The 24670-nt window shown below is 48.2% G+C and overlaps 1 protein-coding gene across 1 annotated transcript in view; it reads right to left on the bottom strand.

Annotated features, from left to right (window-relative positions):
• LOC144759004 (uncharacterized) overlaps positions 1–23739 on the bottom strand; it is a 62781-nt gene extending 39042 nt beyond the window's left edge. The window contains exons 1-2 of the mRNA XM_078646462.1: positions 23559–23739; positions 10190–11426 (exon numbers count right to left, since the gene is read on the bottom strand). Of these exons, the coding sequence (XP_078502588.1) occupies positions 10190–11426; positions 23559–23739 (1418 nt within the window). The remainder of the gene's footprint in view (positions 1–10189; positions 11427–23558) is intronic.
• Positions 23740–24670: the final 931 nt, after the last annotated feature.

The following is a 24670-nucleotide window of genomic DNA, read 5'->3' as shown; positions in this document are numbered from 1 at the left end:
CGAGGACCATCTGACTCATACAATGCAATAACACAGGCCAGGCACTATGAGGATCTGATGCAAACAATGCAATAACACAGGCCAGGCACTAGGAGAATCTGATGCAAACAATGCAATAACAGACAAGGCACGAGGAGAATCTGATGCAAACAATGCAATAACACAGACAAGGCACGAGGAGAATCTGACTCAAACAATGCAATAACACAGACAAGGCACGAGGAGAATCTGACTCAAACAATGCTATAACACAGGCCAGGCAATAGGAGAATCTGACTCAAACAATGCAATAACACAGACAAGGCACGAGGAGAATCTGACTCAAACAATGCAATAACACAGGCCAGGCACAAGGAGAATCTGATGCAAACAATGCAATAACACAGGCCAGGCACTAGGAGAATCTGACTCAAACAATGCAATAACACAGACCAGGCACTAGGAGAAATTGTTACAAACAATGCAATAACACAGGCCAGGCACTAGGAGAATCTGATGTAAATAATGCAATAACACGGGCCAGGCACTAGGAGAATCTGATGCAAAGAATGCAATAACACAGGCCAGGCACTAGGAGAATTTGATGCTAAGAATGCAATAACACAGGCCAGGCACTAGGAGAATCTGTTACAAACAAGGCAATGACACAGGCCAGGCACTAGGAGAAATTGTTACAAACAATGCAATAACACAGGACAGGTACAGGGACAAAAAGATGCAAACTATGCAATAACACAGACAAGGCATGAGGAGAATCTGATACAAACAATGCAATAACACAGGCCAGGCACGAGGAGAATCTGATGCAAACAATGCAATAACACAGCCAAGGCACTAGAAATTATGTCCGTCACGCCGTCTTCCATCGTCACACGAGGTGCAACAGGCAGGATTCTACAATAAGCCAAACCAGAGGACCTTTCTTGAATTTGCCTTTCAACCAGTCTCCAATCAGTAAGGGAGCTTTTTTGTAATTTGCAGCAGTCGCCAACAAGAAAAGAGGATCTTTTTGTTTCACCTCTGCCAGGCTTCCTGCTCTGACGTGGAGGCAAATGGGATTGAAGAGAGTACAGGAGGCTGGAAGAGTATTCCACCCCTATGCCAGACATCCAGTGAACAACAAGGGGGTTCCTCGGGGAAGCTACCAGGGGCTGCTTTCTGAAGCAGGCCACGTAAACAGAGACTGACCCTCACATAGGGACTAATCCAATTCCCTCCCCCTCTTAGACATTCACAAGATAAACAAGGTTCTGGGTCACACAGATTGAAGCATTCAGCACTGGTGAGTCTGGAAACCTTTGGTGGGATTATAGTGAATCAGCCTAGTTTATAGAAGGGACTATGCAAAGTGAATCTCCAGAAACTATCAGTTGGTAATAGTCTGTTTAACAGAAAGACTGGATATCAGAATGAATCTAGATCTAACCGAGATTATTCAAGTCCTTATTTCCCTTCCACTGTCAGTAAAAAGCAGCACCAGGTGGAAATATTCCTTCTGCAAATGCCTCCTCACAGTGAAGTAAAGTAAAAAGTAGTGCAGAGTAGCAATGTTGACCTCTGCACTCCTTACAGTGACAGTAAAATACAGTGCAATGTGCACATATTCCCTTGTTTATTTAAAACCCATGGGTGTCAGTAATAAGTGGTGCAGTTTATAAATGTTCCCTCATTAAATGCCCCTCGTAGTGTGAGTAAAAAGCAGCACATGTATATTCTGTACTTTAAACACTTCTCGAAGTGTACGTAAACATCCATGCACTTTACGGATCGATAGGTACCCTTTATAATATAGTGAAAAGCAGTGCTTTGGACACAGATTTCCTCTTTTGTAAACACCCCTCATTGTGTTTTACTCTGTAAATGTCCCTGGTAGTGTAATACACAGCAGTGCACTGCACACAGCTTTCCTCCTGTTACTGCCCCTCATAGGATGGGTAAAAGCAATGCAGTACTTACAGATTCTCTCTCTAAAGGCACCTCAAAGTGTCAGTAAACTGCAGTGCAGAGTCTACAGATTTAATCTTTTGTAACCACCCCTCGTTCTCCTCCTGTGGTCCTAACACTGCTTCTAGCGCAGTGCCCAGACTTCCTCTTCTGTAAACACGCCTCGTGATGTAGGAAAGAACAAAGCAACGTGCACAGGTCATCGATTCTGAAAATACCATACGCCTTTGAGCCGCACGATGAAGCGCAAGAGCGATGCAACTCTTAAGTTAGATTTATCAAGACACGCAAGCCCGCCTTGCAAGGCCCTGTGTGCCATCCCCCCCCCCCCCCCCGGATAGAAGAGCCCAGCTCAGCCCCAGGGGCCCTCGAATAGAAGAGCCCAGCTCAGCCCGGCTCCTGCAGAGATTCCCTCCAGGATTATTCAGTCTATTTCTTCAAACACAGCAGAAGGTGCTGACAATCTCCTACCTGTGCAGACGTGTCCAGGCTCCCTCCTCCCCCTGGGGGGCCGGGGGTCAGATGTGGGGTCTGAGGGAAGCAGATCTGGGGTCTGAGGGGGGGGTCTGTGAGGGTCTGAAGATGGAGGTCGCTGCACAGACAGAGAAGGACTCCTTCCTCCTCTGCAGCAGGCTGCACTCACGAGGAGAGGCCGGAAGTGATGTCAGCACCGCTGCTGGTGCTGTCTCTGCCGCCACTGACCAGGAAGAGGAAACCTTTCTCTTTCATCCAATGTGCAGCTCATTGGATTTCATCAGCAGGCGAGGATCGCCCTCTGGTGGCCGCTGACGGAACCACCGCCTCTAGTCAATTGGAAATGACAGTCTCTATTTCATTAAATATATGAAAATGTCGAAACTGCCAGAATTAAACTGGACAGCGTTTTTCTAATTTCCCTGTTTCTGTGGGTAATTCTTTATATTTGGTAGGGCTGTGTATATTCAAACAGCATTCCAAATTAAGTTTTGTATTTCTCTGCATTGTTTACCTGCTCACTCTCTCCCTTCAAAGGTTCACTTATAAAATAAAGAAAGAAGTAGATTGCAGTCTCAATAAATTCATAAGACAGAACGATCAGGTTTGACTCCCACAGATTTCTCACTCAGTGGATGGTGTCATGGCAGTGAGTGAACGGTGCCGGGTGTGGGGATGAGAGGGTATTCCAGCACTAACTAATGTCAGACTCCTTCATACAGGCTCTTATTAGAGTTACCACCTTTGGTCATGTTTTAAGATTTTGCAACGGCCGGATATTATTTTTCAATAAGACTTTGTATAAAAGTATTTGTATTGATTCTTAAAATGGCTTTGCTGTCTTTGTTTACTTTAACTATCAGTCATGATTCGTTAAGGCAGCTCTAGATTTTAAAGTGATTTCTGCTTATATTTGATATTTTAAGTTTGCACTGATTAGAGGAAAACATACCAGCTTTAACTAATCTTCCTACTTTTGTACTCGCGGGAACATTAAAATACAGGCCATGTCGCTAAAAGACCCGCCAGGTGGTAACCCTCTCTCCTATCATAAGCTACTCCTCGTCCACGCACCATCAATGTGCGGGTGCAGGAGGGTTTCGTAGCACTGTCAGGCAAGTTGCATTTGTTGCCTCTGCAGTGACATCAGATCCAACACACACACTCACATCAGAGCCTTCAAGTCTCACTCATCATGAGTGTTAGAACTGGGATTTCTGGTAGGCTAAGGCTGACGCCAAAGCCAGGCAGAAACCACCATTCTAGTCAGGGCAAGGGAGTCACACGCCAAGATAACCCCTGCTCACCCCCTTGGTAGATTGGCATGAGCAGACAGGCTTATCCCGGAGGCAATGTGTAAAGCATACGCGCCAGCACACAACAGCAACAACATCCTAGGCACACCACAAAAGGAACTCCACAAAAGGTTATATAAAAATAACGTTTGTATTGTCAAAACACATCAGATAGTAATCACACATGTACATTGTGCCACCTGACACGGGCAATATTCACAAGGGATTATGTACAGGACTTAGTAGAAATAGCACATCTAGACATAGGATATAAAATCACTGTAGCACAAATTAGCAAGTGTAGCACACAACCAGTAACTACTGGTAACAGGTAAGTACCACCTACGCAACCCTAACCACCTTAGGAGAATGTCACACAGGGAACCAGGACCTCACTAGGACCACCTGTACTAGAAAGAACAACCACCTAAGTATCGCAATACAATTAGGGGTATAAGCAAGAACACATCATACATGGTGCATCACAACATTCAGAGGTGTAGGGAAGTAAAACACATGATGCATAAAACATACATTCAGCGGTGTAAGACCAAGGCACATGATGCATGAAAAACACATTCAGAGGTGCAGGGAAGGAAGACGCATGATGCATACACCAACACATTCAGAGGTGCCAGAACGCAACTCAATAGCCCAAAAACACATAAGCCACCACCTGTGGCAGTCCCTAGGCCAGCTGGCCTTGTTGGGGCTAGGACGCCCTGTGTCCAAAAGTCAGGGGCCTAAACGGTGCAGCTGCCCACTAATTGCTGGGCAGCTGAGGACATCAGCCAAACTGCGACCAAAACTGAGCCTGTCGCTGGAGCCACGAAGGCTCTGGAAACCACTCAGGTAAGGGCTGAAGCTCAAAATAACATAGGGGGGTGGGGGGGCTCTAGGAACCATGATGCCCCGCGTGGGCAGGAGCCCGGGCCTCTCTGGCTCTCAAAACGACAATGGTGCCTTCACTGGCACTAGAACTACACTGGCCCAGGAGGGGACGGGCAAGCCTTCCCCTGGCCCAAGCAGCAGCACGCGCCTGGCAGGATTCAAGTTAAGAACAAGAACATTTTGTAAGGGGACACAGCCCCTTTTTATACCATAAAATCCTTTGTCTAGCAGGGTGCAGGCAGTGTGAGAACCAGCTACAACTGGTTATAGGGAACTCCTTTCAGTGTGAGGGGCAGAGGCGAAAGCCGCCCAGAAGGAGGTGGAGCCAGCATTGTGGCCGGCAGGCACAGCTATATTCACTCCCAGGTGCTATATCCTCCCACCACTCTAGTTGCAGATGCAGTCATTCAACCAAGGGCTGACTCAGACAACCTCCTGGGGGCTCCCCAGCCCCTGTCACCCTCAAACCAGACAGTCAATCCACAAGCAGGCCCAGGCACACTCCTGGAGCCAGGCGCCAGCCAATCACGTGCCAGCAGACTTACTACACACGCACACCCATGTCTAGAAGTGGCACTTCCACACTAGACACATTCATGCCACATACATCATTACGCAGCATTCAATTTCACGAGTTCGCACATACAAAAGTCGACCCTGCACTCCCCACACATCAGGAACTACCATGATCACACATATTCCCCATGCATTCCTATGGGAGGGCAGGTCACTCACCACACATACACAGAGAGCTCACGCACTTTACACTGTACCACAGTGAAAAAGTGCGCAGAAACAGGCTAGTCAAAAGCAAAAAGTTTCGGGGTGAACCTGCCAAAAAGGGCCAGGTCGAACAATGAGTGACACTCACACATTTAGAGGTTGTGCTGAAGTCTCACTCACACCTTGCTGAATCTTATAACTCGGAGAAGGGGGAGGCTAGAACTAGAATTCCATATGTGACTTTGCTCGTACTTCTACTGTGTGCAGAGTAGCCGCTTACAGTCAAAGAGGGAGATACTATTCATTTCATAAAGTTCAGCAAACCCACTGGCCTACATTTTCAATATTTCACCTTGACAACTGAACAGATTATACATTCGGTGTAATGTTAATTTAGATGTCTGTATTAACTTTTTGGATGTTAGCTGTGTATCTCATCCTCTGACATTATTAACGTCAAATGTTAGGTGACATCACTTCCTGTAGGGTCATCAATAGTCTATTTCATTTTAGCTCCTAGGAACTTCAAAAACTTGAGCTCTGTGAAGCACATACATGAGCACTCAGCTGGAATACGGTGTTTGAATGCCTGGTGGCTATTGGATAATACTCTTGTGAAACATCTGTGGGATAAGATCATAGATTATTTTGACATTATTACGGGATCTATCTCCTCAGAAGTTAAAGTTTGGGAAGCATTCAAGGTAGTGCCTAGATGATATACCATGGCTCAGATTAGGTGTAAGCTTGAAAATGGGAACAGGGAGTGTTAGAGCTGGCAGCCTTGGCATGGGTCTCCATTCCATTTTTTGCTGTTGCCTCCTGTGTTTTAATGTGTGTTGGGTTTAATTTTTGCTGGTTTGGATGCTTTGGGTACTTTGCCACTACTGCTCAGTGCCAAAGTGCAAGTGCTCCCACTGTAAATTGTTATCATGGATTAGTGTTTCCATATTTGGTTTACTGTTAAGTCCCTAGTACAGTGCACTGTGCGTGCCCAGGGCCTGTAAACCAAATGCTGCTAGTGGGCTTGCAGCACTGATTGTACCATCCACACATGCAGCCTTGCAAAAGAGTCTCATGCCTGCCATTGCAGTGGCTGTGTGCAGTCTAGTACTGCTATGTCGACCCCGCAAGTGGACCCACTTGCCTGGCCCTGCCTTTCCTCTTCTTACATGTGAGTCACACCTAAGGTAGGGCCAAGGTACCCCTGCTAAAAAACGGTGATGGATCAAGCCCTGATCTGTTGACTGGGTAGGAGTGTTCTGATTAACTCAGATACTCTGTCCATCACCACCCCCTTTTTGAAATAAGGTACCCCTGCGGGCAGAGTGCAGTGTATGTGAAGGAAGGACATGACCTGATGTGTGTGGCATGTACGGATAGTGAAATACTGCCAACTTTGTTTTTCACTATTGAAATGCTATCTGTCCTATAGGATAGAAGGGGGAGTTTACTTATAACACTTTATAAGTATAACCGCCCATGGAAACAAGATTGGAAAATAGAGTTTGGTATGCCTGTACTCAGAATAAAGAGATGCATCTTTTAGTAAGAATGATTTTTATATACTGGGTTTGAAAATACCACTTTAAGAACGTGGATATTTTCTTGCTTAGCCATCCAGTGTGCCGCTGCTAGGTTTGTGTATTGACTGTCTGGCTTTGGAGTGACAGGGGTTGGGTATGTGTATCCTGTTCAGACAGCCACTTGGAGGGATGGGGGAGTGAGGTGTGTCCTGCCTTTCCAGGGTGAGTCAGGGCTAGGCTGAATAGACCTGGGCTCCATTCAGAGTAGAGGGAGGAGATTCCTTTCACATCTAAATGGGCCTGGTCTGCCTTGGACAATGCTGTCTCTACCTCCTGCCAGGAAGCTGCACCAGAGAGGATAGAACTGGTTTGGGTTGGGCAAAGAGTTTCTCTGCCACCAGAGAACAAAGGATTTTGTGCTATAAGAAGTGAGGCCCAGATCCCAGACATTAAGATAATTTCTAGAACTCAAGAGGAACCTCTGCCAAGGAGAAGAGCTGAGATGACTGAAGGAGAAGTAATGCCCCTTTGCTGTGAGCTGTCTGGGGTTGGTCTGCAGTAGCGGTTTCTGCCAAGGCGAGGATAAAGACTTTGCTGTGTGATGTGTCTTCTGCTTGAGGAAGATCACCAAGGGCTTGAAGCAGAGCTTGCCTCCTGTTTTGAAGTCTGAGGGATACAAAGATTTCACCACCAGCTCCCCTGAACTTCCTTGCTGGGAGTTCTGAACTGCCAAGAGGTACCTGTGGCTGTATTAGGCCTCTGGAGGTTGTTTTGCCGATGGGAGCTGGAAAAGTAATGCAACTTCAAGAAACGTGACGCATCCGCACCTGTTTCCGATGCATCACTGAAGAAACCAACAGAGCGGCTGCCCACGACTTGAGAAAGCACCGCGCACCGAACTCCATGCACCGATCTCTGAAATCAGAGATAACCACACCGATTTTGATGCAGGCCCTGCTGTGTGGCTGCAAGAACCAAGGCATCATGGGATCGCGGCTGAAGAAAGCAAGAAAGTGTCGTCGCCGCTGCCACAGCGAGAACTGATGCATCCCCGATCCTCGGGCATCGCATCTGGTCGCCACGCCTGCAAGAATGCTGGGGCCGCACAGTAAGAAACTGATGCATCACCTCCCCTTCAGTAAGGAACCAACTCATCATCGCCCCTGCTTGGCAGTAAGGCAGCAGTGCATCTCCTCCCCTGGAGTAAAAAACCGACGCATCACCTTGCCTGGGCATAAGGAACCGACGCTTCACCTTGCCTGCAATAGTTTTTGTTTGTGCGCGTAAAGCGCAAAGGTACTTTTTGTGAAAAGTGTTGCATCTGCAATTTTCTTTGATCAGAACTTTTTCCATCTTTTGAAAGTCATATTTTTATTACTGTATTGTGGATTTGTATTATTTAGGTCTTGTTTGGTGTCGATAAAGATTACCTATTTTTCTAAACTGGGTGGTGTCCATTTGTAGGGTTTTAACTGTGTTACTGTATGCATGCACAAATGCTTTACACACTGACTCTGAGATAAGCCTGTCTGCTCACGCCAAGCGACCAAGGGGGTGAGCAGGGATTAATTTAGAGGTTTATCCCCCTTTCCCTGACCAGGAAGAAGGGTTCCTACTTGGACAAAGGTGCAAACCATTGCCAACTAGAGACCCCCATTTCTAACAGGGAGATTACTGACCTAGACAAGATTAGTGCGCTAGGAAAGAGGAAGGTGAATGCACAGCATACCGACACCGCTCAACAACTTCAACATCCAAGAACCACACTAAAGTAGAAAATCCATATTATTGGATGGACAGGTTAGTTATAATCACAAAGCAGATTATATGAATTGGGTGACAAGGCTGGGAAACTTTGTACGGGCTTCCAAACAAAGGCCATATCTCAAGTATTGTCCCTTCGATTGTATCTGCTGAGGATCAAGGCCAAATGGCGAACACAGATATTACAGAGAGACATTCGCCCACTTCTACGAAATATTATATTCTTGTATACATCCCCCTCCTACTTAAAAGTTTCATCCAGCAGCACGAGGTCAGACTCGTGTCTGTGGCAGCAGCATCCATTTTGTGATGCTGAGGCTCTGTTTAACTTTAACCGGGTAAAGCAGTACATGAATGAATGAATGAATTGGATCTTATCGCGCGCAAACTTAGCCCAATGGGCGTCAAGGCGCCTAAATCAAATATAGCAGCAGTGTCCCACCTTCTACAGCCTTCTCTCATTGGTATGCCCTCTTGAAGAGGCAGGTTTTAAGAGCCTTTTTAAAGGTTTGAATTGAGGGAAGGGTTTTTATTAGAATAGGGATAGAGTTCCAGAGCTTCGGAGCGACCACAGAGAAAGCTCTTTCTCCCCATCTGACTGATTTAGCCCGAGGAACGACCAGCTGGCACAGTCCCGAAGAACGAAGATCTCGTGTAGGGACATAACATGTAAGCAAGGAACCAATGGCGCTCGAGGGGCCTTCTACCAAAGCTCTATAGGCCAGGCACAGAATTTTAAAAGAAATTCTGTAGTGAACAGGGAGCCAATGAAGTTCTTTCCTGGCTGCAGTGGCGGAGGAGGATTTAGGGAGAGCCAGAGCAAACCGAGCTGCCGCATTCTGCACTATCTGCAGTCGGTGAACAAGACTTTTATTAGCTTCCGCATAGAGGGAGTTGCAATAATCTAACCTTGATCCTACCAAGGCAACTGCGACCTGTTTGCGAGCTTGGGGGGAGAGATATCCTCGGATTTTGTTGAGTATCCTGATCACACCCCAGCAAGTAGCCACGGTTCTATTAGCTTGGAGGGTCATAGAGAGCGAGATGTCAAATATTACACCCAGATTCCTGGCGGATTGGGAGGGGGTGGGGCAGATACCAAGCGAAGATGGCCACCACTCATCAGACCAAGCATCTTGGTCCTTCCCAAAAACCAACACCTCCGTCTTTTCGCCGTTCAGCTTCAGGGAATTTACAGTCATCCAGTCTGCCACATACTGCATGCATACCCTGAAGCTGACAGCCGATGACCTGACGGAGGAGTGAGCCAGTGACACCATTATCTGGGTGTCGTCTGCGTAGGACACCACCTCCATCCCCTGCGATCTTACTAGTCTTGCCAGGGGAGCCACATAGATGTTGAATAGGGTCGGACTTAGCGCCGACCCTTGTGGCACCCCACATTGCAAAGACTTAGCCGGGGAGAGGTGGTTCCCAAGCATCACTCTCTGTTCTCTTTCCAACAGGAAAGAGTTGAGCAGACTCAGGGCCGACCCCGTGACACCCGCTTCCCTCAGCCGAGATGTAAGAATGGCCGGGGATAGGGTGTCAAAGGCGGCCGTGAGGTCCAACAGAACCAAGACCGTGGTAAGGCCAGAGTCCACTTTGCGTCTGATGTTGTCGACTACATAGGTGAGGGCGGACTCAGTACTATGGTGTTTTCTAAAACCATGTTGCGTGTTGTCAAGGTATCCGGATGACTCAAGGAAAGAGGACAAATGCAGATTAAGATGTGCCTCGAGCATCTTGGCGGGGGCAGGCAGGAGGGAGATCGGCCGGAAGTTGTTCAGGAGGGCCGGATCGAGGGATGGCTTCTTGAGGAGAGGCTTCACAATCGCCTTCTTCCATACCGATGGAAATGAGCCCTGGATAATAGCCTTATTCATTACCTCAAGCATGGGAGGAAGAAGGCAGTTTCTACATTCTTTAAGTTTTTTCAAAGGTATAGGATCCAGGGGGGAAGCAGATTTAGTCTTATCTAGCAACAGATTAAGTCCCTCTAAAGATAGAGAGGGAAATTGAGCAAAGCAACAAGAGGAATCTGTAACTAGGGAGTCCAGGCTGGAAATAACAGAGGGAACAGTTTGATCCAACGCTTGGCGCTGAGCTTCCAAAAAGGTATGAATATCGAGAATTTTCTTGTGGAAGAAGTCGGAGATATTAATACAAAGTTCTTGCGAACTGACTACGGGATCTGGTAGTTGCAGGGAGCATAGGGTGTCTGCGATCTTAAAGAGCTCTCTAGGAGAGGAGAGAGAGCTAGTGAGATTGGAGAAGTACTCCTGCTTCTCTATCACCACTCTCTGTTTGTATTCCCGCAGTGCAGACTTGTGGGCCTCACGATCTTTTGGGTCCCAAGATTTTCTCCAGATTCTCTCACTACTCCTACAGCCCCGCCTCAAGAGTCGCAACTGGTCAGAAAACCACGGTGCTGTAGGTTTTCGGCGAGCAACATAGCGTAAAGATGATGGGGCAAGTTGTTCCACTGCATTAACAATAGAGTCTGTAAGATCTTGAGCTGCAGCAGCTGCATCTTTGAGAGATAGTAATTCGGAAGAAGGGACAAAGGGAGCAAGGGCCTGATCCGAGATATTCCTAAAGTTTCGCCTAGGAATGAATGGAGAGGTTTCCAAGTTGATAGGGCATGTAACGGGAATAGAAAATTCCAGTGGGACGGCAAAATGGTCAGTCCATACCAGAGGAAACGGGGGGCCAGTGGAAAGCCTGAGGTCGTTGGAAAACACCCCATCAAGAATGTGCCCAGCCTTGTGGGTGGAACTATTAACAAGCTGGGCAAAATCACATGCACCTAACGAATCAACAAGAGATATAGTGTCCTTTGAGTTAGCCTCATCCAGATGAAAATTAAAATCACCCAAAATGGTGAAGGCGGATTTTCCAAAATAGGGTTCCAATAGCGTCAACAGTTTTGCAGGGAAACTGGCTCTGAGACCAGGGGGCCTATATAGCAAGATCCCCGAAAAAGAGACCGAAGGAGAAAGGGTAATACAATAATATAGGGCTTCAAACCCATCTGAGGGCATAGAAAGAGATTTTATCACACAGGGAAAGGAGGTTTTAGTAAGAATGGCAATACCTCCTCCTCTACGTAGAGGTCTGTCCTGCCTGTAAAGGGAGTATCCATCAGGAATGGCCAAGATCAGGTCATGTCCTGAGGTGTCAGAGGCCCACGTCTCTGTAATGAAGACCCAATCTGGCTGTCGCTCATCAACAAAATCGTGAAAAGCGATGTTATGTTTGATGAGCGAGCGGGCATTAACCAAGAGGCCCACTTTCACGAGTACCTCGGAATGTATAGGCGAGGCATCAGGAAATAAAGTGCCAGTACGGGACAAAGCAAAAGAGGCCGAACAGGCCCTACACCTGTAGGTGTGCAAAATCCCCTCAGGTGCATAGCGATGAGAGCAGGGCAATAAGGCCGGTCTAAGTGCCAGTAAATCCGATCTTGAATATCTTACAGCAGACGAATGGAGAGGAGATGGAACAGAGTCCAGCCCAGCCCGCAGCACGTCCCTAGCGCGGACGGGCGCAGACGGGCTGAACTCTGGCGTAACTCCGGCGTCAGTCTGGCGTCTCCGCTGCGCGAGGCCGCTGCGCGTCAACATAGCTACCTTTATGTCCGCCTAAAGAGGGAGAGGAAGGACTACAGCACGCAAGATGACCCCACTCAATATGGCCGAACCGAGTCAGGGGCAGGGACCCACAAAGTGTGGTGAGTTTAAATCATTTATATGCAAATAAGGGTGACAACAGTGCAAGTGTGCGAGGCCACAGGATTAAAAACAGGGATTAAGTGTCCAACCTAAAAAATAAGCTGACAGGTAAAACGGGTAATTAAAAATGAAGAGCTTCGCCAGACAAGCGCTGCAGGAAGGCGGAGACGCTGCAATAGAGCGAGCTGCCCCAAATTTGCCTACCTTTATGTCCGCCTAAAGAGGGAGAGGAAGGACTACAGCACGCAAGATGACCCCACTCAATATGGCCGAACTGAGTCAGGGGCAGGGACCCACAAAGTGTGGTGAGTTTAAATCATTTATATGCAAATAAGGGTGACAACAGTGCAAGTGTGCGAGGCCACAGGATTAAAAACAGGGATTAAGTGTCCAACCTAAAAAATAAGCTGACAGGTAAAACGGGTAATTAAAAATGAAGAGCTTCGCCAGACAAGCGCTGCAGGAAGGCAGAGACGCTGCAATAGAGCGAGCTGCCCCAAATTTGCCTACCTTTAAGTCCGCCTAAAGAGGGAGAGGAAGGACTACAGCACGCAAGATGACCCCACTCAATATGGCCGAACCGAGTCAGGGGCAGGGACCCACAAAGTGTGGTGAGTTTAAATCATTTATATGCAAATAAGGGTGACAACAGTGCAAGTGTGCGAGGCCACAGGATTAAAAACAGGGATTAAGTGTCCAACCTAAAAAATAAGCTGACAGGTAAAACGGGTAATTAAAAATGAAGAGCTTCGCCAGACAAGCGCATACATGTATTCTCCCTCTGGAAGGGTGGAATGCAACCTCCACCACCAGGACTGGTGGGGGGTAGTATTCCAACGTGTTTGACACCTTACACAACATGTTTTGATAAAGCCAAACCAAAGTTAGCATTAACCACAAGGATTATAATGCACTTAAGAGTAAATGGTATGGCTATATCATAGAACAGCTATAAGGAGATGGTTCTGAAATCTGCAGAGGGGCTCAGCTCATGCTAGGGCACCCTCTCACATAAAACCAAGCACTCTGCCTTGAGGATTGTCGAGGCCTACCATGAGAGTGACTTATAGGTGCGTATGTGTCTATATATAAAGGTAGATATAGGTATACTATAAGTAAGGGGTGATTACACCACCTTACCCAAGCTGAGTGATCAGCCTGTGGTGTCAGTTTAGATGGCCAGCCAGGGGTGGCATAATACATGCTGCAGCCCCTGGTAGGCCTTGGATTCACCCATGACCTGGGTACCTAGGGTACACTATACAGGGGCTCACAAAGGTGACCCAGTAACCAATCTGGTATGTACCTAAAGTACATGGTATCAATTTAGAGAGAGAACAGCTGGGCTGTGGCTCTGATTAGCAGGCCCACAACCACACTAAAGTAAAAAAAACAGAAAATCACAGCAAAAAGTGGGGGTGACCATAGGAAGCAGACCCTACTCTCCTACACCTAGTTCCTCTGCATTTAAAGTTGATGTTCGAAGAGGCCTTTTTAGTTCTCGTGAGGGGCAGTTATTTCAGCTATCCCGAAGCCGCATAAGCCCCACAACTCTGTACCTCCTATAATTCAATTTCCGTAATTAATAACATCAAAACTAAAGTTTGTACAAAATAGCTATGAAATGACATAATGTCGTCCGAACCCTAGTGCACGATGATCAAAATGGCTTTATGCCTAATAAGAGGACTCGTCATTGCCTCCGGCACCTCCACATTATACCCTCCTATATGCACAATTTCCGCAGCCAGTGGCCCTACTTTTGCTAGATATATAGAAGACTTTTGACTTGGTACAGTGGCCATTTGTGCTGACTGCACTACCAAAATTTTGGGCCACATTTCATTTGTTTTCTCAATATCATTTATACATCCCCTTGGGCACAAGTGAGATTAAATGGAACATTATTGGTCCCATTCTCGACATAGAAGGACACCAGACAAGGTTGCCCTCTCACGCCCCTATTGTTCGCTCTTATTATTGAGCCTCTGGTGGAGTGGTTATGCTTAGATGCACAGGTCAGGGATCTGAACTGGGAAGACAAGCATGAGGACAGAATGTTGCTTTATGCGGATGACACATTTTACGCGGATGACATACTGCTATACATTCCAGACTCTGACATTACTATAGATAGATTAATGGAGATCCTTCGGGTTTTACAGAGGCGCTTCTGGGTTACAGGTACATTGGGGTAAATCCATGTATGCGCATGTTAAAGGGCACATGCCGTCATGCCAGGTTACTGCTGACCTTTAGGTAATGGGAGAACCATTTTCAATATCTGGTGATAGAAATCGCCCACTCACAGAGCAGGAGTTGGGAGCCGGCTATTGGCCTGCTTATGTTGTTGCTGAAGCGGGAATTTGAAGGATGTGAAGGACATCTAACATGGGCTTCAATTGGAATTCCATAGAGCATATTATCAAGTCCATTATCACCGTTTTAGCAGCAGTTTTCTGCCGCTAAAATGGCGATAATTTTATCGCCTGTCTTGATAATATGCCCCAGAATTCGGCACAACCTGCAATAGTAAAGTGATTCCAAAGTGTGAACAGTGTGCAGGGCTGCAAGCAAGGTGCACCCCAACAATAACTAATGGTTCCACCTGGTGTTTTAACCATCGAGAAATGTACACAAGAATCAGACTCCATATTAAGAGACGAGCACAAGTAAGATCGAAAGTCTCTTTATTAGGAGATCATCACAAACACAATGGTTGTGCATAGGGTAAAAAGTTCCTGGACCATTGTCCATGTGACAGCTTGTACCTCATCTTATCATTCTGGCATACTCAGAAAGTTGTCTTCTGCATGTGATCGGAATAACAAATATCCTGGCATGTGCCTGATATGATAATAGTGTGCTGTTCACCTGTAGAGTTTTAGACTCTGGAAGGTAGTTTGGGTACACCCAAAGCGGAACTCTTGTTAAACAATAGTGAATATTAAACAACCGTGACTACTGTACCCATGACCAGGCCAAGACACAACCAGGGTATGCCGAGACATGGGTCCCTTCCTCACTTTGCAACTGGATTTAAGCTAGCGTGGTTGATCAGGGGTGTTACCCCGAAACTGGTCCCAGGATGCTTGTTTCCGGTTCAGGGAAGACCTGGCTTGGCAGTTCGGGCTGGACTGTTCCCATGAGGCACAGGGTCAAGGCTGATTTGCATATAGCTGGGCCTGAACTGAAGTGGTGAAGTGAGCTAAAGAACGATGGTGGATTCAACCCAGATCTGTGACTGGGGCGTCTGAAAAGTTTCAGCGCTCTGTCCATCATCTCCTTGTGTTTGCTTTGACCGCCCTAAGTTGGCAGGGTATGCCCAGACGTGGGTCCCTTGCTCACTTTGCCACTGGATTCAAGCTAGCCTGGCTGATGAGTGGTGTTACCTGAAACGGTCCCAGAATGTTTGTTCCCGGTTCAGGGAAGTCCTGGTTGGCAGTTTGGGCTGGACTGTTTCCATGAGGCACACTGTGCATATAGCTGGGTCTGAACTGAGGTGGTAAAGTGAGCTAAAGAACAATGATGGATTCAACCCAGATCTGTGTCTGGGGGTGAGTGTCTAAAAAGTTTCAGCGCTCCGTCCATCATCTCCTTGTGTTTGCTTCCCAAGACACAATTTATGTATTGTGACAGTCATTTATTGCAGTTGGTACAGACCTTTGTACTTGAACCACAGTGGGGAGACTGTAGGAGAGTAGGGTCTGCTTCCCATGGTCACCCCCACTTTTTGCTGTGATTCTCTGGTTTTTCGACTTTAATGTGGCTGTGGCCCTGCTAATCAGACCCACAGCCAAGCTGTCCTCTCTCTAAATTGATACCATGTACTTTAGGTACATGCCTAATTGGGGATTAGGTCACCTTTGTGAGCCCCTGGATAGTGTACCCTAGGTACCCAGGGCATAGGTGCATCCAAGGAAGGCCTACAGCATGTATTATGCCACCCCTAGCTGTCCATCCAAACTGACACCACAGGCTGATCTCTGAGCTTGGGTAAGGTGGTGTAATCACCCCTTACTTAGATATAGTATATCTATATCTACCTTATATATAGACACATAGTAACCTATAAGTCACTCCTATGGAAGGCCTTAACAATCCTGGAGGCAGAGTGCTTGGTTTTATGTGAGAGGGTGCCCTAGCATGAGCTGAGCCCCTCTGCAGCTTTCGGAACTATCTCCTTATAGCTGTTCTATGATATAGCTATACCACAAGCGCTGGGATGCCTTCGGGTAGCCATGCGCTATATAAATACCATTTCAATTCATTTCAATTCAATATACTCTTAAGTGCATTATAATCCTCGCGGTTAATGCTAACTTTGGTTTGGCTTTATCGAAACATGTCGCGTAAGGTGTCAAACACTTTGGAATACTACCCCCCCACCAATTCTGCTTTACCCGGTTAAAGTTAAACAGAGCCTCAGCATTACAAAATGGATGCTGCTGCCATAGACACGAGTCTGACCTCCGGCAGCTGGACGAAACTATGGCAAAGGAGGCCTGGACAATAGGTTTCCTGTGGAGGGAGGTGCTAGCACCTCCCCAGACAGCCTGTAGTGTATTGGGGCAGGGTGGGTTCAATGGAGAGATGCTTTTCCAGACACTGCCTGGGGCACACAAGGTGCTCCATGCATAGCCCGGTTCAAACCAGTTGCTGGGGCACTCCAGCCGCACTCGGGCACAAAATTGGACAAAGGGAAAGAGGTGTAACCACCCCCTTCTCAGGGTCCACCCATAGGAGGGGCCTAGCAGGTAATCCAGCCCCTAAAATTGGTATAAAGATAGGAGCTGAGTCTAGAGACTTTAGATTATCCTGGAACAAAACTCTGAAATGAAACTCTTGGACCTTCGACATTCTATATCGACTAGAAGACTGAAGACATCTCCCTTGTGGTCAAGGAGTGACCACCCTGTGCAAACAGGCACCACCAGTAACTTGCCGGTTTGCTTTGTCGATGCTCCTCCTGGAACCCGAATACTCACGACTCAGGAACTGGACTTCAAGACTTCTCGAACTCTTATCCACATCCACAGCAAAGCTGAGACCCGTGGCAGACACGAGAGACGTGGGAACGGACATCCTGGACTACCTGCACTTTGCTAACAGTGCATTGACCAAGGCACCCTCGAAGTTGTGCATTGGGGTTTAAGAAGCCCCCGACCCGAGCACTCCTTGCATTGAAGCTCATCCCTCCACACTCCACGAGTGCCGCGTGGGGCCTGCTCTTGCATTTCAGCTTGATGTGTCTTCCCGGTTGCTAGCCTATTGGCTAGTTAGCCCCCTGAAGACTTTTCTTTGAATCTACATCACTGGCCTGGTTGCTCCAGGCTTGTTCCAGCTTCCCAGCAAAGGAGGAGCCCCGCAGACCTTGCTGGTCTGAACTGAAGCCAATCTTCCCTTCCTGCATGGATTGCATTGGTCAAGGCTTGTTGGGTCCACTCCAGATACCGACTTCACAGTCGACTAGATCCTTTGTGGGACAGCTCAAATCCAGCTCCTGGTCATCGTCGACACCTCCTGGTCCTTGTGGCTGCAGAGACAAGCTTCACCTTCTTCACGTGAAATCACTCAACATCGCCTGGTTCCTTCCTGGTTCCTTCCTGGTCACTGGCTAGTGACCCAGACTCTGTCCCCTCTGCTTTCAGGTTCTTCACATCTTCGATCCACCCTTAGATCCACCCGGACACTTTTCTCCTGGTCGCCTGCAGCACTTCTTTGCAGCTCTCCATAGGAAACAGCGACGAAACCCGACACGAAAAGACACCTATGCACCCGGCTTCCCTGGGTGAGGTAATTCGAGTACTCCGGTGCTTCCGTGGGTGTTGACTCTCGAAGTGTCCTAGTTTAAAAGGGTTTTACCGTAGTCCATCCGGAAGGGTCCTAAATCAACTACTTTGTAACTTTTACGTTCCCATTATAACTCTATGGCAACTTGCGACTGTGTTTAGACACTGCACACGTCTCCTCCTACTTCCAATCCATGGTTGTCCAGTGTAGCTCCAGCGATTCCCTAGGCTCTAGGCCTATTCACTATTCCTGAAGAGGTTCTTATACCACTTACTTAGTATATGGTTCGTGAGGCCCCTAGGGCAGAATTGTATTTGTGCAACTTATAGTATGCTTAAAGAGTAACTTGTAATGTATCTCGAGCTCTGACCTCATAAAGAGTCCAGAGGGGTTGTGTTAGTAATAAATACGTATATATTTGATTTATACCTTGTGTGGTGTCCTTTCATTTGATACTCAAGGGATTATAATGGGTAAAACAGCTGGCTTCACATACTCTCTGAAGTTTTAGCCTAAGACTGCTGGTCCATGCTACCACTAGGATAGCTGGTCTATAAGGTTGACTTTACAACCACCATCATAAGGGTCGTTTAGACTGGTGCAAGGTGCCCACTTGAATAGTGGACAACATATGCCAGGCCAACTTCTCACAGAGACTGCCAGACGATTTGTAAATCTGTGTAGGGTGTCATAACTAGGTGCTTGATAAAGTAACAAGAGATGGTTGGGTCTCTCACTTAGATGTATGTAGCCCCTAAAGTTGTATAGTGTTTTGTAGAGTTGATGGTGATCAGAGGTAGTTATCTCAGCTCTCCATGAATGTCGTTCTGCACTGCTCGAAGCTGCTCCTTGGATTCCCTACTCCCTCTGTACTGCTCTAAGCTCCTCCTTGGAATCCCTACTCCTCTGCACTGCTCGATGCTGCTCCTTGGATTCCCTACTCCCTTTGCACTGCCCTACTCCCTCGGCGCTGCTCGGTGCCGCTCCTTGGATTCAACGTCATCACCTAGAGGTTTTTACTCTTCTGGAAGAAGGTGAATTGGATCTCTTAGGAATAACAGAAACGTGGCTAGAAGATTCTTCAATGCCGGATCTCGTAGCTTCTCTTCCAGCTGATTTTCCGGCACTCTGCTATAATAGAACGTAAGCCAGGAGAGGGGGAGGTGTGGCCCTTCTGTACAGCTCACACCTACAGGGCGAAAGGTTTTTGACCGAAAACCTGGCTGGTGCGGAGGTGATGGGTGTTAAGCTGAAGCTGGGGACAGACTGCCTGAGTATTCTACTAGTTTATCGCCCCCGGTGGGCATCGCCGGATTTCCCAGATTTGTTCCTGAGAATGGTCCAGGACATTCGCTCTAGGTACGATAATGTAGTCATAATGGGTGACTTTAACTACCACTGGGAAAAATTCCCGAAAGAAGGTCAAGCGTTACAGATTGAGGAGGCGCTAATATCATTAGATTTGGTCCAACAAGTGAAGGGCCCGACCCACATCAAGGGACATACCCTTGACTTGGTCTGGATGACAGTCCCTACGCAAGGTGCGGTAACGGCTCAGCCGTGCGTATGGTCCGATCACCATTTGGTGAGAGGTGAGTTACTAGTGGGCAAACAAACAACAACGACCAGGGGAGGGTGGAAGGTGGTCAGGAAGTGGAAAAACATTGATGGAGATAAAATGGTAAATCTACTTCGAACTAATCCCCCTTTCAATAACCGGACGGATAATCCAGAGGTCCTTTGTAGGGAACTTATGGATAAACTTACGAAGGCCGTGGATCGGGTGGCACCAATCCATAGGCTGAACCTAATGGATAGAGGCCTAGGGGCCCCGTGGTATAATGAACCACTTAGAGAGAAGAAACGGGGGCTACGGAAACTGGAAAGAGCCTGGCGCAAGGACTACAGTTCCGATTCCCGGAGCCGATATATACAGGCACTCACTAGCTATAAGCAGGCGATCATAGCTAGGAAGTCCAAGTTTTTTGAGGAGAGGATTGCAACTGCCATGAATCCCCAGAAAGAAGTCTTCCGAGTTCTCACGGAGCTTAGGAAAAATAAGGAACAGACTCCGGAGTTTATTCAGGAAGACTGCCAAAAATTCCAGGACTTTTCTACTAACAAAATTACAGACCTTGTGGCTGAAATCACGACGACCACCCAGATTGACTGCCCGCCGCAGGTTATGCCAGCTAGAATGCCAGTGATAACCCCATTAACTGCCTTACCCTTGATTACAAGGGAGAGGCTGTCCTCTCTTATGGGGCGGGTCAAGTCGGGCTCCAGGTCTGATCTGTGCCCACCTGAAGTGTTCAAACTGGCACTCCCTGGTATAGAGGAAGATGTGCTGAGCCTCCTAAACCTATCTTTACAGGTAGGACAAGTGCCTTTTTCCTTCAAAGAAGCCCGGCTGATCCCCCTGCTGAAAAAAACGGGGGCGGACGGGAAATGTCTGAAAAATTTCAGACCAATCTCCCAGCTACCATTCCTTGCAAAAGTGCTGGAGCAACACGTTCTCACTACTCTGTCGGAGCACCTGGAAAGTAACGTCCTGTTAGAGCCGAATCAGGCAGGCTTTCGTGCGAATCACAGCACGGAGCTTGTCATGCTGTCGAATGTAGATGAACTGAGGAACAGAGCAGACAAGAAAACTCCAGGTGCCCTGGTGCTGTTGGACCTCTCCGCGGCATTTGACACCGTGTGTCATAAACAACTATTGTCGCGGATGAGGGAGTTCGGCATTCAGGGCACAGCACTTGCATGGTTCACATCCTTTCTTCAAGGGAGGATGCAGGGAGTGCAACTTGGTGACCTGTTTTCCACCGCAACATCGATCACCTGCGGAGTACCGCAAGGGTCTGCTCTGTCACCCCTTCTGTTCAATATCTACCTACAGCCTCTGATTCTAATGCTCAACCAAATGGACTGCCAGGTGTATAACTATGCGGATGACACCCAAATCATCAACCAATTGGATGATGGCCAGGATGCCTTCGGAAGACTGCAAAACATTCTGAGAAGCACAGCTAACTGGATGTCCAGGAATTCCCTAAAGATCAATCCGGATAAGACCGAGGTGTTGCCTATTACCATCGCTGGCAACCCATGGAATGATCAATTTTGGCCTAGGGAGCTGGGTATGCCTCCGGTATCGGCGGCAGTGGTCAAAAGCCTGGGCATCCATGTGGACGGTAAATTGTCCATGAAAAAACAAGTTACGGCTGTAGTCGGCACCTGTATCGGCCTCCTCCAACAACTCAGGAAAGTCTCCTCGTTGTTATCCTTTTCCACCTTGAGGAGTGCGGTCTCTGCTATGATTCTAGCCAGGCTGGACTATGGCAACTCGTTGTATATAGGATTACCGCAAAGACTGCTTAATAAAATGCAGGTTGTCATGAATGACGCTGCCAGACTCATCTTTAAAAAGCCGAGGAACACGCATGCATCCCCCCTCTTGCGTGAACTACACTGGCTGCCAGTCAAGCAAAGACTAATGTTCAAGGGGCTGTGCATAGTCCATAAAGCCCTTTATGGCAGGGCACCAAGCTACATGAAATCACGCCTGACTTTCTACAGGCCGGGTAGGGCGTTAAGATCTGCAGAAGCTACCCTCCTTGTTCAACCACGCTGTAGACTGGCTACTGTGGGAGGTCGTGCTTTCTCTTACACACTCCCAGCTCTCTGGAATAAATTGCCACTGGAACTGCGGAAAGCAACCAAGCTGCTGCCCTTACGAAAGAAATTAAAAACTGTGCTCTTTCAGCAAGCGTGGGGTTGCCTCTGATTTGTGACCAGCTGTATCTTTCTGAATCGCCATGCGGACCCTGACAAAGCGCTTAGAGACCCCTGGGTTAAAATGCGCTATATAAATCAAATAAATAAATAAAATACTCCCTCGGCGCTGCTCGGTGCCGCTCCTTGATTGATTGTTTGATTGTGGGTTTCTGAAAGCGCTAGAATCGACTCCCGAAGGAGTATCTCTGCGCTGTAGACCGCTGGGGAACCCGTCCTGGCTTTCCCTGTGAGATGGTCCCTACTGGGTATCTCCAAGGTGAAACCAGGCATCCCCGGCGTATGTGGGGGGCCGTTGTGGAGATGAGGCAAGCTAATGCCCAGAGTTGCTGAGTGTGATCCCTAGTTAGAGTAGGCACCGAGGCGAGAATTATCGAGTCCGTTGACCCTGGTCCAAGACCCTGCCGCGTCGATAATTGAACCCTGGTCCTGGGCCGTCCTCTGCTCCCGGGTCTGCCGCCTCTAACCAGTGAGCCGCGCCACACCACACCACCACTCCTTGTGTTCCCTACTACCTCTGTACTGCTTGATGCCACTTCATGGATTCCCTACTCTCTCTGTGCTGCTCGATGCTGCTCCTTGGAGTCTCTACTCCCTCAGTACTGCTTAATGCCACTCCCTGGATTCCCTACTCTCTCTGGGTACGGCTGAATACTGCTTCTTGAATTCCCTACACCCTCTTCACTTCTCAACACCGCTCCTTAGATAGCCTGCTCCCTCTGCGCTGCTCGATGCCACTCCTTGGATTCCTTACTCTCTCTGCGCTGCTCGATGCTGCTCCTTGGAGTCTTACTCCCTCTTCACTTCTCAATGCCGCTCATTAGATTGCCTGCTCTCTCTGCGCTGCTCGATGCCACTCCTTGGATTCCATACTCCCTCTGCGTGGCTCGAAGCTGCTCCTTGGATTCCCTACTCCCTCTGTACTGCTCTACGCTCCTCCTTGGATTCCCTACTCACTTTGCGCTGCTCGACGCAGCTCCTTGGATTCCCAAATTCCTCTGCACTGCTTGATGCTGCTCCTTGGATTCCCTACTCCCTTTACTCTGCCCTACTCCCTCGGCGCTGCTCGGTGCCGCTCCTTGGATTCCCTACTAACTCTCCACTTGTCGATGCAACTCCTTGGGTTCACCTACTACCTCTGCACTGCTTGATGTCACTTAATGGATTCCCTACTCTCTCTGCGCTGCTCGATGCTGCTCCTTGGAGTCTTACTCCCTCTTTACTTCTCAATGCCGCTCCTTAGATTGCCTGCTCTCTCTGCGCTGCTCGATGCCACCGCTTGGAATCCCTACTCCCTCTGCGTGGCTCGAAGCTGCTCCTTGGATTCCCTACTCCCTCTGTACTGCTCTAAGCTCCTCCTTGGATTCCCTACTCACTCTGCACTGCTCGACGCAGCTCCTTGGATTCCCAAATTCCTCTGCACTGCTTGATGCTGCTCCTTGGATTCCCTACTCCCTTTACTCTGCCCTACCTCCCTCGGCGCTGCTCGGTGCCACTCCTTGGATTCCCTACTAACTCTCCACTTGTCGATGCAACTCTCTGGTAGGCTTGTTGATTTATCGCCCCCCTGGACCCTTGGGTAGCTTCCCTAACTCTCTTTTAGAAACCACCGCACTTCTTGCCTCTTCTACTGCCAACTTTGTTGTCCTCGGGGATTTTAATATCCATCTGGATGACCCTACGAACATCGCTGGAGTCGATTTGATCGACGATTTCAACTCGTTTGGAATCTACTTGGTCAACTCGGGCGCGACTCATGAGAAGGGCCATCTGCTCGATCCCATACTCTCTAACTTGGACCATCTTGTTCCATCTCCGGCTCTTGCCATGCCTTGGACAGACCACTTTTTGGTGTCCGTGACTTGGCAATTCGATAGTCCAGCTGTGGTAGCCCCAAGGGTTCATACCCTTGAGAGAGCCTGGTCGAGGCTCCCAGTTGACATTTGGGCGACACACCTGGAGGCCACGCGGCCCCCTCAAGGAGCCAATCCGATAGTCGCTGACGCGAATTTACATACCTGGCTCGTGCACTCTCTGGATACCCTCCTTCCCAAAAAGAAACAACTTACAAATGGGAAGAGAATGGGTTCGGCACCTTGGTATTCGTCGGATTTGAGAACCTTGAGGAAGGGGTGCAAGAAGCTAGAGCGGTTTTGGAGGAGAGATTGGAGTGAGGCGAGTCGCAAAGAATATCGTGCGGCTCTGAGTAGGTATAAATCCGCTATACGGGTGGCAAAATCAAGATTCTTTGAAGAGCGTATAGGTTCTGCGGCCAACTCTTCTAAAGAGTCATTCAGGGTTATTAGGAGCTACTTAATGCCCCTGAACCCCGGGTTTTACATGAGGACCCTCGCAAAAAATGCACTGAACTGGCCTCGTTTTTCAAAAGAAAAATTGATAACATACTGGCCTCCCTCCCCCGGCTAGGTGAGGTCCCCGCCTTGGTGGATAATTCCAACTTCCAATCTAAGATGCAATCGGTGGAGATGGCCTCCCTGGGCCCGGTTACTATGGAGGAAGTTCTGGCGGTTCTGGGCTCAATGAAGAGCGGCTCTCCGAAAGACCCAGCACCTATTAAATATCTCAAACAGGTGGTGGCCCGGTGACGGACCTGATAAATCTGTCCTTTGCCCATGGGGTAGTCCCCCCTAGTTGGAAAGGAGCGGTGGTTAAGGCCCTTTTGAAAAAGCCTAACCTTGATCCCGCTGACCTCGCCAACTTTCGGCCTATCTCC

Source organism: Lissotriton helveticus, chromosome 1_1 (assembly GCF_964261635.1).
Source record: "Lissotriton helveticus chromosome 1_1, aLisHel1.1, whole genome shotgun sequence".
NCBI lineage: Eukaryota > Metazoa > Chordata > Amphibia > Caudata > Salamandridae > Lissotriton > Lissotriton helveticus.
Note: the sequence above shows the minus strand (reverse complement) of the source record. Positions and strands in the feature narration are given on the sequence as shown.